Raw genomic sequence first — 18568 nt, forward strand, 5'->3', positions numbered from 1 at the left:
GCAAGTGTGAAATGTGTGGGGAGTACTTGTTTTCTACACGATTATGTACTCACAAACACTGATAACCTCTGTGCAGAAGAGGGCAGATCCAATTGGGCTGAAAGTAACAGGTCATTCTGAAAGTTGAAGTTTTGGAAAAGTTTGATCATCCAAAGAAACATTACTTTCCCAGTGTTTAGAAATCAGAACAATGGAGCCAGTTCACCTTATTTATGATCATGTGTGGTGATTGAAGAATGGCATATTGCAGATCCTTTTAGGAGCAGTGGGGTGAGGGATAACAATCAACACATTTGGATTTAACAGCAGAGCAGACAGTACTTTAAAGCAGTGGTACCACATGGAAGTCTAGAGGAGACGGTGAACTGTGGCAGTGCAGTCTCTTCCCGCCCTCAGTGCCTTGGAGCTCCACTGCTAAGTACCAAGTGTCATGCTGACAGTGAGGTGATACTCTAATGACCTCAATAAAATGGCTTTTAATTCACACCTTCTGCTCTATGAACTGGTTCACTTTTCACACATGGCCTTTGTAGCTGCCCATGCTCCCTCATTCATATCCTCTTGATAAATCCCCCCCATTTCCAGCTGTTTATCCCTGTCAAAAGGACTTAACCTGGATGAAGAATCCTGCTGTCCTGCTTTGATCTTGTTTGTTCTACTTAGCTCCAGGTCCAGTAACTGCTGGAGTTAACACACTGAAAGACAAGATGCTCCCCCTGCTGGTTAACTTGGAATAATACAAGCAAGACAGAAAGGGTCACTGTGATGCAGATGTTGCTCAAAGTTTATCTTTTTTTGACTATGTGATCATTTCCATGTTGAGGAACCCACATGATAAAGAGTTTGTATAGCTGAAAAATGAGATAGAGGTCACTTTTATGGTTTAACATGCATAATACAGTTCTGAGAATCCCCAACAAACAATACAGCCAACGCAACAAGTCATTTCTTTATCCCTATTTTCTCCCTCAAGTGGGAATAAATGTTCAAATCTATGAGTATGCACTTCGTTATTTATTTTACATCCAGGTTTCATGAATAGGGCCATTGAATAACAGCAAATCAATAGAGAATGAAGAGTCTTTGGAAGGCTGTAAAAAATGAGGAGCTGAACACATTAAAAAAAAAAATCCAAACATCAATATGAATGACAAATAAAGCCCTCCCCTTCTATGATGACCAATAAGACCAATTGTCACAGAGCTGTCATCAACGCCAGGTTGGGTGGGCCCCTCTGATTGGTCCATGCACAGAACGCACCGTGGCATTGGTCCAGGTGTTTGCCGAAAGGAAGGAGTCTGTCTTGAGCGTATACACACACTAAAGCAGCAGGTCTTCCGCATTTCCCCACAAGAGATGCGACTTGTCACGACGAATCTAAAGACAGGAGGGAGGAGTCAGTCACAAAGAACATTTTTTTGATTTTTTTTTTGTTTATTTCAGAAACTGTGTCCCTTTTTTGCACAGACTGAATGGTACAATATCACTCTTCGGCAGACAAAAATAAATTCATTGTAAACTATTGCTAGTCTATGATCAATCATTTCAGAATCCTGTCTTGTCCATCTCCATAATTAAATAAATAACAGTCCTTAGAGTACACTGCTAAGCCTCACTACTTAGAGATTTTACAAGGTCGATGCTGCAAAAAGCTAGCAGGCTTTATCCCAAATAATCCTGATACTACAGGTGCAGAGGCAGCTTGTATACACTGCTACAGCAGAAACCACACATGCCTTCAAAGTGACTTCACTCAGTTCTGTACAGCACAAATTCCCACTGTTGATGGCTACTTGCAGAAGTACAGGGCAGTACTGAGATCTGAACCATGTCACTTGTCACTTCCCACATCCATGCATGCCAGGGACGCTCTGAAAGGCCCTAGGTGCAAGTGACAAGGGCAAAGAGGAAGTGAGGCAGCCCCATCCAGCGACTGAGGTCTTCAGGTTTACGGACAGTGGCTGCCCTTCTCTCACCATTTCTTGTTCCGAGGCTTCAGCTCCTCTGCGGCGTTCCTCAGGAAGATGTAGTTCTTTTTCTGGGGGTTGTAGTACTCATGGCCCTGAGGGATTCAGAGTGCCAGTTAGCGACTACATTGGCGCACAATCATTAATAAAGGCCACAGAGAAGAGGGAAACTGTGTAAACTGGAGTAGTAAAACAAAAACATCTGGTTACAACTTTTGTAAAGACTTTACGTCTCCTACCTTCGACCAGTCGTAACTGGAAGCATATGCGAAGATGTTGCCATTCTGGTTGAAGCAGCAAGCTGTAATGGGCTGGTCGAGCTGCTCCGAGGTCTTCAACTTGGTGCGGGCGTCTTTGTCCCAGAAGCTGAAGCGTCCATCTGAGCCCACAGTGGCCAGAGTGCCGTGGACAGGATGGAAGGAGATGGCGTTCACCTGATGGGAGACAAAGAGAAAATGAGGAGGTGAGATGTGGAAACATTATGACTGAGCTGATTAGTGTATCACAGTTACTATATTGTGATGATTAAGTTTGATACGCAAGGGTTATTCAAGGTCACAACATTACCATATCAAATTATTGTTCAATAAAGAGTGAATATTACAACCCTAACCAAAAGAAAAACATAGGATCATCAAATGAGTCTACAGTCACACTAACAGCTCCGAGGGTGTCCACAGCAGTGCTTTGAATTAATGCTAACATTTTGATGTTTTAACTAGGGTTGAATGATGTGGCTGGAATTTCAGGCCTACGTTTAACGGTACAATGTTCACCATCTTTCTTTGCTGTGCTAGCATGCTAATATTTGCTAATTAATACTAAACCCTTTTCACATTAATATTGATGTCAGATATTGAACACTGTACTGGAATGGAAAATGTCCTACGGTATCTGCTCATGGACATGTTTCCAATTACTGAAAGCAGCCTCTCTAATCATTAAAATACAACGTAAAGGAAACACTTTTTATAGTAATGACAGTAATGATTGTCATCTGCCCATCATTTTGCAGAGACATGAATTTAGGTGTTGTGATTGTGTTTTGGGACGCAATAGTTGCTGAAATTTCTAACTGGCCTGTGACTGTGCCCGGGTCCATGAGCAGGAAGTCTTATGCCTGGTTCAGTTCCCTGTTCTGCTATCTTTATATGTCGGATCTATTTTTGCTGGACTGGCGTGTATGGGACAGAAAGAAAAGATCTTGCAACAGCACAAATGTATATAGGCTCCCCCAGCCACCTGTTGGCGGGGGTGATACACCTTGGGGTGGGGCTGCAGCAGCCCTACTTCCCACAGGGGTCATTTACAGAACCTGTGGAGTGCTACTATTTGAGTGAATAAAACCTTTTGTGGCTTCATACAGTCTGATAAATAGCCTCAAGTTATGTCACTTTAACAGTGGCAGCATAATCTCAGAACTTACAGCATAGATGTCCTGTGGAGTGGTTGTGTTAGTTCCATTGGACCTGTGGCACTTGAAGGTAAAGTTGTCTTTGGCTCTGATAGAGATCATAGAAACACATTCATGTCATTGTTTTGCTTCAGATCTTGACAGCAAGAGCAATGACTTTAATTGCGGAAAAAGTATAATAATAATGATTATAGTAGTTACTGACAAGCACGACTTCAAACATTCATCCACTTGTAAGAAATTGATTGTTTTTGGCACTCACGGGTTTGGAGGGTTGATGTAGTGGATGGCAACTCGTCCCTCAATGCTTCCCAGTGCAAAGCCTGTTGGCTTGTTCTGCTTGTCCTTGAATATGGCAACACAGCGGTGCTACAGGATGAAAAATCACATCAGATCCAAGCCAGTTACACATGAAGAATACTAAAATAATATACATCCTTTTATATAACTGGTATCAAAGAAAATGAATAAGGCTGTAGATAAAAATACCAGGTTAAGTGGCACAATGAAAACAGAGGAATATTAGAAGTGGGAAAATAAAATAAAGAGAAAACAGTTAATGGAAGAGTAAACTCCATGTAATCACCTGATGTTTAAGAGGAGAGTCTATTCTGCGAAACTCAGAGGGCTGGTTCTCCAGTTGGTACACTATCAGGCCTCTTTCAGCTGTGGCAACTACTGCCATGGGGTATACCTATATAACAGGGTCACAAAGGTATGAAAATACAAAAATACAAACAACCTCAATCCATCATCCAAACAGCAAGAATTAAAACATGGGTCATAATCCTCAAAAGCCACTTACAACATCTGCACAGTAACTTCTCTCTGGCATCTGCAGAGACATCATGGGATTGGGAGAGCGAGTGTCCCAGAACTGGAGTGAAAACCAGAAAAGATGTCAGGTGTCTCAGTGATACATTAAACACTACAAAGTTTGACACACCACTCATTGATAACATTGGAGGATAGAATTATGTTTTGGAACGAAGTATAATTTCCTATATTGGCTTTAATTTACAAAAGAAATCTCTGTCATAGTCTGTGTGGGAAATAAAAAACTCAAAACACAGTTAGCCTGCCCAAAACTTAAAGTCTTGTAGCTGACTTTATCACATGCTTCTCTGATACTAATTATAATATTTTCAAGTTAACTGATGTGTCGAGGTGGCTGTTGTACCTTCAGTGTTTTGTCCCAGCTGCCAGTCATGATACAGCTGTAGTTAGGGGCTTTAATCCAGTGGATCGATTTGATTGGGCCGTCATGCTGCGAAGAGAAATGATGAGCTGTAAGATGATTCGGCTTCACTCTAGAGACCACATGATTAATCAGAGGGCTCTTATCCAACCTGTGCAATCTGCATTGCTTGATTGCTGTTAAGATCCCACATCTTGGCTGTCTTGTCACAGGAAGCAGTGAAGACTTTACTCCCATCCTGGTTAAAGAGAACATTACATCATAAGAGACTCTATGGCCTGGCAGACGGTGTCTACAGCAGGGCTAAAATGATGAGATGATGATGATGAGACTTACATCACTCCAGCATGCATCCAGCACTGGACCTGTGTGCATCTGTTGGGCTTTGGGGACAGTCTGTCCGTTGTCCTGCACCTCCCAGCATCGGACCTGATACAACAGAGTGAAAGTGAATTAACATTTTTGCATGATACAGACATTATGTAGTACAGGAGTTGGTCGTCATGGAGAACAAGCCTGTCAAAGTTAACGTTATCATATATGTTAATTTATATACACACTTTGTGTAGATTATTCACGTACCAATCATTAGTAGACGCAATTCTGACATTCATGCATCTTACTACAAGTTTTAGTTTAGTTTTATTTTGAACATATTAAAAGAAAGAACAAAACTAAATATAAAAGCAACAAGATTAAATAATTCAAGTAAAAGATTCCATGTTTGAAAATTACTAGTGTAGCAATACCCACCTGACCAATCTATTCTTTCTGTTTTAGTTTCAAGTAATTAATTTAGTTATTGTATAGAAGTAAGCCTTATAATTTACCTTGTTTCTTCTACCTTTTTTTCCTCATTGTTGGCTGCTTTAACTTTTTTATTTCCCTCTGGGATTAATCTATCTATCTATCTATCTATCTATCTATCTATCTATCTATCTATCTATCTATCTATCTATCTATCTATCTATCTATCTATCTATCTATGCTCCTGACTCCCAGCTGTAATCTTGGGTTCACTAAATCAACCTACTGAAAACAATAATAAAACTCTTACATCATTAGCCCAGGATCCACCGATGAGGAAGTTCCCCGGCATGGTGGGGGGGCTGAAGGCCAGACAGCTAATGCTGTCATCTGGTGGTGATGTCACTTCAACATCCTGTCAGTCAAATCAAAAACATAAACCTCATTAAGCAGGAACAGGTGAAGGCTATTCAGAGAGCCAAAATAACAATTTAATGAAAAATTTCTTCTGATGGTTTACCTTCATGGGGTTGTGGCTGTCTGTCGTTGTGCTTCCAAAGACACCTGTCCCCCCTGTTCCAAACCCGGAGCTTGTGCCAAATAAACTCATGGTGCATCCCCGTTATTCCTGATCTGTGCCTGGAAAAGGAAGAAAGAAAGAAAGAAAGAAAGAAAGAAAGAAAGAAAGAAAGAAAGAGAGAGGCATCATGTCAATCATATCACTGGAAGATATTCTCATGTTGCTGTTATTATCAGCAGGTAAACACTAGTTGATGTTAAAAATGACCCAAAAGGTTCAATTACGTTTACTATCAGGCCTAACGTGGATCACAGCACGCAGTGATGAACAAACCTACAATAACACTATGATATAATTGACGTAAAGACATGACGAATAACACTGACGTAAACCAGCTTCACCGCTAACATTAACGCTAACTCTTACTGGCTTTTTAACATTGGCACGTTTATGAACAGAGGTGTATATGTGTAGTTTAACCCTGTGTGTTTGAGCGGATTTAGCAGCCTTATTACTGTAGCCTCGGTGTGGGTGAGAAATTAAACGTGAGCTAACATTAGCATCCCCTGTGTCCGTTTAGCTGTTAGATAATGAACTTTCCTGTGCAACAGCATATTTCAAACGCCAGATTTAAATGTTGTGAAATGTGAAAACCTGCCTCGAAACTACGGGAATATACATACCTTTAATTCTCTTTTGCTATTGCAGGACACAGAAAACGCCAAAATATAATCTCGCGCAGTAAAAATGTGGCGCTTATTCCACCGTGTGTCGCAGTTTGGTGACGTACAGCACAAGTGAAATGATGCAATACCACGACTGGCCGCCGGGAGGCAGTGTGTGATTAAAAGACAATGTGGATATCAAGTAGAGGAATAGAGGGGGAAGTATATAACAGGAGAAGAGCCAGGTGAAACAATAACCTGTGCTCCTGCTCATCACTTTTTGAGTAAATGCTAAATAAAAATCAGGCTGAGCAACAATTGATGGAATCATAAGGAATTGTTGTGTTAGTGTGTGTGTGTGTGTGTGTGTGTGTGTGTGTGTGTGTGTGTGTGTGTGTGTGGTTTTTAACAGTAGCTATGCATATAACCTATTTTTATTTTTATTTCTATGTCATACCAAACATTTGGTATTGCATATACAAAGCATGTGGGAGGGGGGAAAGTAAAGAGACACACACACTCTTCTCCCAGGCTTTTTATATGTTTCATATGTGAAATATGTGTGTGTGTGTGTGTGTGTGTGTGTGTGTGTGTGTGTGTGTGTGTGTGTGTGTGTGTGTGTGTGTGTGTGTGTGTGTGTGTGTGTGTGTGTGTGTGTGTGTGTGTGTGGTTTTTAACAGTAGCTATGCATATAACCTATTTTTATTTTTATTTCTATGTCATACCAAACATTTGGTATTGCATATACAAAGCATGTGGGAGGGGGGAAAGTAAAGACACACACACACACACACACACACACACACACACACACACACACTCTTCTCCCAGGCTAATTTATATGTTTCATATGTGAAATATATAATCTTTGTGCATCATCCATATTTACAAAATCAGCATCTATTTGTATCTTACCAAATAAAAGGACTGCACCCACCTATTCAATTTAATGAGAAAATGTTTCCAAACATTTGACTGGTATTGTATATGCAGTAAACATACAAATAACAAAAAAAAATTAGTTAGGCAGAAGTTACCTGACGTGGGAACCATTTTTCATTACACAGGCTGTTATTCACCTGCTGTGCACATTTAAACAGTAGGTTATGTGACACACAGCATGGTTGCAGCTCCAGTGGGAAATGTAATGAGATCCGCATTGCACTGAGTCAGTGTGCAAAGTTGTATGGCGCATGAATTAAATAGGCTAATTAGATACAATGCATCCCTGAGCCTGAAAACAGTCTGACTGTGCAGCAGAGAAACAATTGGTGCTGGTGCAAGACAGTTCAAAACCTCCTTCAGGTTAAAAGAGTATATGATGAAGATGTGGCCTGAGAGATGGTCAGATAGAGGACCTGTTGGCATGTATCCACCCTGCGGAAGTGTTCTGGAGCAAAACAGATATTTACAACCTTGAATGGTTATTATTACAGAGGTAGGACTGTTTACAGATGTTTGTAGTGGATAAAGAGGACTCTTGGGTTTATATGGGGTTGCAGGAATGACTCATTTAAAGTGACCTATGCTGGGAAAAAACCTCCTGAAGTGACTAGTGTCTGCAGCCAAGGTAACTTTGATTTACAGTTTTGGTTGTTTTAGTTTTAGTTTGAATTAATAAATGAAAGGATTGCCCAATAACTAGTGAAAATAAATTGTTCCAGTGGACCACAGAAAGTCACTTTACTACTTTATTTTAAATGAATTAATACAAGGTTTGTTCCAAGAAGTTAAAAGTTGAGAAGCGGTTAAGCGCATTAGTCAAAGGCCATTTCAGTTTGGTGGTTATGACACATTAACCTCTTCCTCTCAGTTTTATGTTCTTGATACAGTCACTGGCTGTCGTCAAACCTAAGTAGCACATGTATAACCTGTACTTGAAAGTTGGATTCTTGCTTTGTCATTCATCACCCGCCCCCACACCCATTAACCCTCTATTAAAGTAGTCACAGTGAGTGCTTTGCACATTGTTGGAGTAATTCATTGGGGCTATTGGCATGTCCCTTCATGTACCTGCAAGTGCTGCTGCTGATCACCCTCAAACCCCTCAACGATTAGGGTGGACCCGACTTTATTGTTTGAGTTAAAAGATGTCTGTGTTAGAGACAGGATTATGGGATTTCCCCCTTTTGCCTTTTGACTGATCACTTAGGAGGAGTTGGAGTACTCCCATGTGCACTGTGTTGAAGCAACTCTAACCTGAAGAGTAACAAATATTTCACAATAGAAGAGAAGTTTTAAGATTATTAGATAGATTACATTTGATGTTGGAAGTGAAACACTGGCTATCAGGAAAAAAATAGGAGACTGCCACTATACAAGAAGTAAGGTGTGCTAATCACATATTAACAATAGGATCACTTTCAGCGGCCAAAAAATCATGACCAAAGTGGGAAGTGATTGGAAACTTGGGTTTGAAAGGTCGACATCCCCCATCTTATTATCAAGATAGAGAAGTGCACTTTAAAACAGGACATTGATCTTTTGTTGCCCTATTTTCATTGACTCACCCCCGCAAACTCTCCCACTCTTTCCAGATCTTGGTTTATCCCATTCTGAACCCTCCTGCCCCTCCCCTGACACAGCGCCTCAATAAAACCCGTTCCAAAGTTGCCATCAAGAGAAGCGCACGGCTGTATCACTCCAGAGTACAGTGCACAGCAGCAGATGAGTCAATAAAGGATAGTGTATTTTGCTCCCTCGGGTAAAGGTGGACTGTTTATGAAAGAATCGCACCCCCAGGCTAATCTTTCGACTAGTTAGAGCCGCGCGTAAAAAAATGGATAAAATGGTGACAAGCGCTTTGGCGACATTAACGACCCTCCTGGCGTGGAGTTACTGCGTGTTGGCCACTCAGGTCGCCTTTTCCAACTTCTCCATAGACAACGAGGTGCGCTCCAGCTTCATCCAGCGGCGGCTCCGTAACCAGGAGCGCAGAGAGATGCAGCGGGAAATCCTCTCCATCCTGGGGCTGCCACATCGTCCGCGGCCGCATTTCCACACAAAACAAAACTCTGCTCCGATGTTCATGTTGGACTTGTACAATACGATCTCTACAGACATAGAGCCGCCCGGATATTCTTACTACAAACCCCTATTACCAACCCAGGCCTCCCCTATGGTGACCCCACAGGACAGTCGCTTCCTAGATGACGCAGATATGGTGATGAGCTTTGTCAATCTCGGTAAGTTTCCTATCTGACTTTTTTAAGCCTTTACTCAATAAAGAAAAACAAACTTAAAAGTTAATGGGATAAAAGGTTAAGTGCTAAGATATGTGATAAAGATGTATAATGTGTCTGTGATGTTTATTTCTTATCTGCTGCCATGGTGTCACTGACAACCTCTTAACTTTTCTACATGGATGTAAATCACTATCATAATTAAAATATCTTCATAAAAATGATTACATTTCTTCTTGTTTTTGTTAATAGTTTTTTTGTGTGTGCAAGTAACACAATAACAACTTTATCTATTCATCTTGGTCAGAGATCATATGATTCAATTAATTTTCAGTGCTTTCCATTTTGTTGTCCAGTTCTCTTCAGCAGAGAGCATTAGATAAGTGTGTGTGTGTGTGTGTGTGTGTGTGTGTGTGTGTGTGTGTGTCTTGTGAAAGCCAGGGTGTCTCTGACTTTGTGGCTTTTGGGTCACTTTCTTCACTAGAAATCAAGCATTATGCATTCCGAGCTGTAAATGTTATGACAACATGCCTGTATCCGATTTCCCCAGAATCCCTTCAAAGCTCTGGGGGAGAGGCTTTAGTATGGCTTTGTTTCGCATGACTAGGAATTGAATGGGCATTTCTAAACCCCCTGGGGAGTGAGAGAGAAGTTGACTGAGACCAGGATACAAACTGCATCTAAACACATGTTATTGCTGCAGTAATCTCTAGTAGTGCAGGTGCGCGTGTGTGTGTTTGCAGAGTACTCCTGGATCTATATGTGCCTGTTTATATGTTTGTTTGAGGGGCGTGAATCACGGGAGGTCACAGGTGGGAGTCAGGGCTTACTCGGACATTGAATTTATAAAAGGCAAATCCTGCCTTTGTTTCCCTTGGAGATCCTACGGCAGCTCTGATATCACTATGGTGAAACAGTAGACGGCACGGTGCCTGTGGCTCTTATCCGGATGTGGGGTTCCATCCAAAAGCAACCCTTATCTTCTTTACGCCCCTCTCCTGCCTCAAGGCTCGGAGGAAGGTTATAGGTCAGTTGTGAAAGGATGAAGTTTGTTCATCTGAGAAACATCTCCAAGAAACCTTTAACCTTCCAGTCTGTTTGTTTGTGCGCCATTGAGGTTGAACTTAAGCCCGCAAATGAAGAACCATTCAGAGTTTTTTCAATCAGCTCATAAATGTGTAGTTAATACAAAACATTTGGAGAAACATTTGGTTTAAAAAAAAAACAATCTGAAAGTGCATAACATAACATTTTATGTCCTCAGTCATGAACTTTTAACTGACAGTCTTTAGCTAATGAGATCTGGAAACATGGTCTCTGGAAACCCCATAGCAGATTTATGTGGTTCCACATCTGAAGATTTTGATTATAAAGAGGAAGGAGGAAAAAAGACACAATGAATGTGTATTATTTCTCTCTTGAGCCCAGAGTGGCCTCCTGTGCTGATGATTGTCAGAGTTTTTCGCTCAAGCTCCCACATTGTGACTCTAGCTTGGTGGTCCCTGGATGATCGCTTCAAGACCCAACTGGATTATGGTATTTCCATTTCAAAGACCACAGCTTCCAGTGTAAGGGAGAGCTGCTGTAGAGCTCCCAGTGCACCCAGGTATATCCTGCAGGTAGACCACACTTAGAAAAAGGTCCTATTATTTTATATAAATTAGCCACATTTACTCAATATACTTTAAGTGAAAACAGTTTTGTTAGAAGGTCAGCTTTCTGAAAAGTACTTTTCATTAGTTTGACATTATTGGAGCGCTTGTCTCATTATAAAGTCTCCACACACACACACACACACACACACACACACACACACACACACACACACACACACACACACACACACACACACACACACACACACACACACACACACACTATACTTTATCACATGCTCATACATGTAATGCGGCTGCATATGTTTACTTGTGTTGGAATGCCAAACCGCACGCCATACTCCAGAATCACCAGCAGGAAGCATTCGTCTCATTGTCATGCAACATTACACAAGGCAGCTGCTGTTGAACTGCGCATTTTTTTCTTTTGTGCATTTGTTAATAAACAAATAGATTCCATGTAGTGCCGAGGCCTACACTTTTATCGGCCACTTAGCTGTTCTGCAGCTCTCTGCTCTGCTAAACTTCACGTTGGACCTGCTTGTTTACTGCTGCTGTAGTCTTTGCCTGGAGACGTGTACACATGCGTTCAGTATGGGCTTCTCTGCATTGACCAAACACACACCTGTGGAGCATGGGAAAAGGCTTAATGACCAAAAATGTCACTGGCTTTCATTATGAAAGAAAGAGCACACAACGCTCTCCCAACAGTTGGAGGAAGACTTTGTCGCTGAAGAACAGAGGGAGTATTGTGTTTTTGAGAATTTGTCCTGCTAAGCTGATCTGTAGGTAGCATAAGGAGATCATACTAAGAATTTCTTTTGCCGCACCAGAAAATCTCATTAACGTTCTTATTATTTATACATCTGTGTGCAAAATAATTGCTTTCTCTTCCCTCAGAAGCTCCAGCAGTAATTACTGGGTGACATCCCCTGATATGATACTTTTACCTCATTTCTGTCTTATAAACTTTATTGACAAACTCTGCATAAGGCTCATAGCTCACTTTGTCACCAAGACACAGTGCTACATACTACAGCAGATTTATGCATAGGTGTAATATTTGTTAAGCCAAAGCATTTTTAGTCATTCCTTTAATCTGCAAGAAAACAGCTTAGGGTGTGAACGATGTTGTCAAACCTGTCAACACATGCAGACATTCAGTGGTGTGAATGGACAGAAAACGTTCACTTGAGGAATAGACTTACTAACTTTAATCAGTTGTAAACTCCTAAATAAAATGACTTGAATAGACTGATGCACAGACATTAATAATACTTGAAGCAATGATTATTTTTCACAAAAGTCATATCCCATCAGTTTTGTGACTTGTTTTTGTGCAGACATTGTGATTCATCTTAAAACCACCCACACTGATTTGTAAAAAAAAATCCCCACTTACTATAAAATTGTAATAGGTTAATGATAGCTCCGTGGCTGTGTGGCCCTGCGGTGTCAGGAGCAATGTGAAGTGTTGAAATGCCTCCCAGAGGGAAGTTTGCATATCTGAGGTCTGATCTCTGCAGCTAATGGTCCCTAACGTAAACACACCGAGTCCTTACAAGCAATTATTGCTTTCATAAAAACACCCCTCGTTCCCTTCCAGCATTTAATTGCGGTCAAACAAATGACTCGCAGGGTTCAGAATGCACTGCTCTTAACGATGAGCGGGCTGTGTGTGTTTTTGTGTCATTAGAATTGTTTTTAGAAGACTGAGTCAGTTTAGTGCTATGAAATAAATGTTGTGCTTCGAGTCTTGGGGTCGTGCGTGTGTGTTTGTCTGTGTGCTGAAACAATAGTGGACCATCCGTAGGAACACACAGTGATGTCATGATGATGTCATGGTGTATGTCAGTGGGCAGGATGTGTTTAAGGTGGCTAATCGCTGCTGCGCTCTGCGTACCTTCACCAGAAACCTCCACTGCTCTTTCCAAGGACAAACACATTGACTAATGCTGTAAAAACACAACACTGGAAAGCTTCAGGAAGCTTTGGGGTCTTTCTGACCACCGTTCTCCTGGAAAGTCTGAGTTTTAGAGTGCCTCAGCTGCCTCAGGATTGGGTGGAAACCCCACAGTGCCACCAGCTACTGCTGATTTACATTATCGTCTACAATAAATATTAAATGACTGGACAGTGGGTCATGGCAAAATGATCAGGGATGTGTGGGTGGTACAGAGTCTGGTATTTAAGACACACATGTATGTGTGAGGCTCTCTGCACTTTATGTGAGTGTGTTTATAAAAGCACACTGGCTGCTGCGGTTTTCCGGGCAGTGCCTTACCAGGCCTTTTCTTGTGGTCAGCACATGTGTGCAATTTAAACAGGGAGCCAAACTGAGCCGTGGGTGTGTTTTTTCTCCCCCATATTGGCATGTATGGCGGACTTGACTTAAGTGATGTTTAGATCAATCACTTGACTGATGGAAGCAGGATTTTTCCTATTTCTGACACAGTGCTTCCGAGATGTGGGCAGAGGGACACACATCAGAGGATTGTTTGAATCAGCAACAGTTTTGACAGACTGGTTTACCATCTCACAGTGGTTTGCCTTCTCCTCATAATGTACAAACGTTCATTTTGAGAGTTAGAAGCACTATTTTACTGTGTGTATGTCAGTAGGGCAGAAAACAATCAACCATTAATCATGGTAGTATCATACTTGTGCAGATTATAAATGAAGCACTTCAGGAAAGGATATAAAAGCCTTCATCAAATGTTGATTGACAACTTGTAACCTCAATCATTGTACTAGTAAAACAAACACCAGCTCTTCTTGTTTGATGCACACTTATCCTCTGTTTGTCTCTTCCCGACAGTTGATCAGGATCAAGACCTTCTGTACCAGCAGCACAAAAGGGAATTCAGATTCGACCTTTCCCGTATTCCAGAGGGAGAGGCCATCACAGCAGCAGAGTTCAGGATTTACAAGGTTTTCATTCAGGAACGCTATGAGAATGAAACATTTAGAGTCAGCATTTACCAGGTCCTGCAGGAACCTTCAAACAGGTACGGGTGTTTTCTTTTCAGCTCTTGTCAATATCTTTCAATACTTTGTGCTAATAAGCAAATGTTAGCATGCACATTAAATACACGTTAAACACCAGCATGTTAGCATTGATAGCATGCTGACATAAGCAGTTCAACGCTTTAACTAAAGTAGCTTCAGCTTCAAATAGTTGCTGATGCGGCTGGTTACGCTTAAATTGTTTGATAGTGCGAGTACTGCCAATGAATTTTCATTCACATCTTAATGGGGTGGTGCCAGAAATCTCAAAAATCTGAGGGGACATTACAAAAACAATCTGAATTGATACCTCTGGAGTAGTTTGAGTAAACTAGCCCTTTAAAGGCTCTATTAAACAACCTACTGTACCAGGTCTTCACACTGACTGCATGTTTCATTGCTACAGATGATTATCCTCTTATGTTAGTGACACAGTGCAAGTAGTGTGGTTGAGTTTAAACAAACAGCTCCTGCTACTGTGTTTTTCTGTGAAAATGGGTTGTTAGCTTCGTGCACACAGATCTGTCTGCTTTGGCTGCATCGCTCCACGTTCCCTGCTGGTTATTTCTGCTGATGTTAGTGTCAGCACTGAAGCTGTTTACACAGACATTAGTGTCAATTACAGACACAGAGAGGTTCTCTCCTGAGCCAGTTCACTCTCACACAGTCAGAACAGGACTCCCCAGGAGACCAGCATTTATTACATGAAACTCCCACCACAAATAACACCTTCAACCCTCAAGATGTCAGTTCACTTCTTTTCTCTCACACAGGTGGTTATGCCTTCAAGTTTCTGTCTGTCTGATTGTCTGTAGCTCTGTTTTGTCTGTCAGTCTGCCAGCGTCTGCCTTGTTACTTTCACAATGTTTTCTTGTTTCACGCCACATTTGAAACAGCATGACAGATTTTCTGACTGAAGGATAATTACACTTTGTTCAAACCCCTCCTGATAAATCACGTTCCACCACCTACATTAAAAAGTCTCTAAATGTAATTTACCTGCTTGCTGCAGCTTGCAGGGTGGGGGTGGAGGGTCATGTGCCGGTAGTAAATTTGAAGTACTTCATCGGTGACAGTAGGGCTGACGACAGCGTTAAGATCAACACCATTGTCATTCACAGACACAAATAAAGCCCACTCCTCACAGACGAGCAGGCGGCAGAACAAAAGACAGACGTTTTCTACCTGAGGGTCTGAATTCAGTGTGTAAACACAACTATTGTCTGTGAAATCTACCTTCAAGACAAGTCATATCAGTGTAGGGTTTTTCTCCTGCGATGTTAAGAAAGTGCTCCTTTGATCATTTTTCAGGGTGTTACATGTTAAAGTGGATTGCTACATTTTGAAAAAAATGACAAAATGTAACCTTTAATTTAAATAATTGATTGATTATTTTTGAATACATTTGTCCTTCCTGCTAAATTAGATTTTGTATTACAAAGTCTAGGAAAAAGAGAAACAAAATACAAAAGACTATTTATTAATTATTTTTCTGTTCTGTAAATTCATTTAGTCTGTATTTACTGTGTAGTCAGAAAAACCCTGTTGGCACATTTCAGTTGTGTTGGCTCAGAACTCCAACGCTTTGGTCGACTCACAGCTTTGATTTTTATATCCACATCTGATGAACAGTGTAGAGATTGTAGCCCTTTTTTATACACAGTCTGCCAATTTTAGGGGACTGAATATTTTGACATGTTAATAAAAGGTTATCATGTTTATATTTGGTTTCCCTTGCAGTCAGTGACTGGCTGAAGTCTATAACCCATGGACATCAGCAGACAATTAGTATTTTCCCTGGTGATGCTCTAGCTGTACTTGTACTGTAGCCATAATTATTTCTTGCTTATTTTCAGGGCTTTTTGCCTTCAGCATGGTCTTCAGCCAATGAAACACATTCTCAGTTGGACTGAGGTCAGCTGTCTGGCTTAGCTCATCTTTTTCTGCCCCATGTCCCTTTCGACACTCCTACATGTACAACATTCCAGCATTTGGTCATAATATTTCTTGGTTGCCTTTATGTATTGTTTTTCTGTTGCTTTGTCCTAGATTGGTTGAAAATGTACACAAATCCTACACTGTTCACTCAATATGGATGTTTGGACAAAAATAAACTGTAGGTATTACAGGACCACACATGTAGTTTTGCACTTTTTAGCCTATTAAATACTCATTTTGTATAATTTACATGAGAACCAACCATTTTCGTAAACATGGCATTCGCTTTCACATTGTTTTCCCACCATCCAGGCTGCCATTTGTTTCCATTAATTGCCATTATAAATTAGATCACTTTAGCAGAAACATAGAAATATGTAATCCATCACATCAGACATTTCATCACTGTTGTGTTTCTGTTATTGTTGTGTAGCAACGCAATTGCAAACAGGAACGCTTGAAAGTTTTCTTTCTTCATCCTCTGTGATGTTGCATCCAAGAAAATGATGTTGCATCCTGAGATTTCAGTCAGTGCAAAAACAGGCATCTTATTTAAAGAGTATTTCCAGTGAAAACCTATGTTTTGATGGGGTAGGCACATGTTGGCTGAAATGTGGATCAACCTTGACTTAATTATGTAATTACGTATAATTCTTCCCTCAGTGAAGTGGAGCTGCTGCTGCTGGACCAGCGAGAAATTTGGGCTGCAGAGGAGGGCTGGCTGATTTTTGACCTTACTGCCACTAGTAACCTGTGGGTGGTGAACCCTGAGCAGAACCTCGGATTGCACTTGGTCTTGGAGGACAGCCACGGTCAGTCACTGCCATACATGAAAGAGCAACAACAGTTGAAAGACTGCAGCTTTTGTGTAGCATAGTGATTTAATGTTACAAAGACCATCATCACATATTGAGTAAATCTTTGTAGTGGGTGCTCACAGAGTTCAAGTCATGAATGTGGTTGTTGTGGTCATATTAGGATAAACAATTTATTGTTAAGTGGGACTCATAAGTCTTGTTCACCCTCCTGATCTGCTTCTCCCCCTGTAGGCCAGAGGAGGAGCCCCCAGCTGGTGGGGCTGCTGACAGGCAGCGGACCCCAGGACAAGCAGCCCTTCATGGTTGCCTTCTTCAAAGCCAATGAGGTGCGCTTCCGCAGCATCCGCTCTGCCCACGGTCATAAGGGGCGCCAGTCTAACCGCTCCAAACCCCAGAGGACTGTACATGATGCACTAAAGGCAGTGGAGGCGGCAACAGGTGTCTGACCCCTTCAGATATCATCACTATAGACATTACTCAAGGCCTATAATGACTCTGACTCACTGGTATTTTATACTCACTAACTTAATATTTGCATGTTTTCAATTTCAGATAATCTGGGCATCTCCAAAGAGGGATGTAAAAAGCATGAGCTGTATGTCAGTTTCAGGGATTTGGGATGGCAGGTATAATACAGAACCGTCAATCTTATTTCATTGTATTTCATTTCACTCCAAGATCAAAAAGTGACATTTGACTGAACCTTCATCTGTGGTTTTACTCTGATCAGGATTGGATCATAGCACCAGAGGGTTATGCAGCATACTACTGTGAGGGGGAGTGTGCTTTTCCTCTCAACTCCTACATGAATGCCACCAATCACGCTATTGTGCAAACTCTGGTAAGTCCCGAACAGTCCCTGATGACAAGCCCTTTAACTGCAGACTCCATATCTCTATGACAGCTGACTTATGCTTTTTCTAACCGCAGGTGCACTTTATCAACCCAGAGACTGTGCCCAAGCCTTGCTGTGCCCCCACACAGCTCCATGGCATCTCGGTGCTCTACTTTGACGACAGCTCCAACGTCATCCTCAAGAAGTACCGCAATATGGTGGTCAGAGCCTGTGGCTGTCACTGACTACTCGACCCCCCTCCACTGGGTTCTGCAAATCCAGAGGGACACTTAAGAGAGGAGGAAGCACAGGGTCCAGAGACAAGAGATGATTGACTGCCTGTCACAGAATAAGCTTTAATCTGGGGATTGTATTTATGACATGGCAGCTGAACCGCCCGTGCAGTATTAACCACTACCACAAACCATTAGATAAAGTGGTCACAGAGAAAAGTTGAGCAAAGAATTTTAAGCAAGCGAAGAACTTGTGTTTTCCTTTCAGTGTGAGTGGGAGAGGTGCACTAAAATTACCCAGAGCAGTGTGAAGTTGCTTCACAGACGAAAAATTTAAGAAAGTAAAAAGTTACTCATATTTATCCCTACTGGCAGAGATCATATAACACAAACTGTACCTGCATTTGAATTTTGTTGAAAATATTGCCT

The 18568-nt window shown here is 41.4% G+C and overlaps 2 protein-coding genes across 3 annotated transcripts; one reads left to right on the forward strand and one right to left on the reverse strand.

The window, feature by feature from the left end:
- Window positions 1-768: 768 nt before the first annotated feature.
- rae1 (ribonucleic acid export 1) lies at window positions 769-6615 on the reverse strand. 2 transcript variants are annotated; one of them, XM_062415621.1, is made up of 13 exons: window positions 6530-6615; window positions 5847-5965; window positions 5637-5741; window positions 4916-5008; window positions 4731-4817; window positions 4562-4648; window positions 4187-4258; window positions 3968-4075; window positions 3644-3750; window positions 3394-3469; window positions 2207-2401; window positions 1977-2062; window positions 769-1377 (listed from the first exon to the last, which is right to left on the reverse strand). In XM_062415621.1, coding segments are annotated over exons 2-13 (1107 nt in total). In that variant the 5' UTR covers window positions 5937-5965; window positions 6530-6615; the 3' UTR covers window positions 769-1376. The 2 variants fall into 2 exon arrangements, with proteins under 2 accessions (XP_062271605.1, XP_062271604.1); XM_062415620.1 differs by lacking the exon at window positions 769-1377 and having other exon boundaries at window positions 1973-2062.
- Window positions 6616-9299: 2684 nt separating this feature from the next.
- LOC133977124 (bone morphogenetic protein 7-like) lies at window positions 9300-18151 on the forward strand. The gene is made up of 7 exons (XM_062415264.1): window positions 9300-9696; window positions 14128-14317; window positions 16917-17075; window positions 17313-17509; window positions 17624-17697; window positions 17802-17912; window positions 18002-18151. Exons 1-7 carry the CDS (start codon window positions 9300-9302, stop codon window positions 18149-18151), a joined length of 1278 nt encoding a protein of 425 aa, XP_062271248.1.
- The last annotated feature ends 417 nt before the right edge of the window (window positions 18152-18568 follow it).

The sequence above is a fragment of the Scomber scombrus genome, chromosome 3 (assembly GCF_963691925.1).
Source record: "Scomber scombrus chromosome 3, fScoSco1.1, whole genome shotgun sequence".
Classification (NCBI taxonomy): Eukaryota; Metazoa; Chordata; class Actinopteri; order Scombriformes; family Scombridae; genus Scomber; species Scomber scombrus.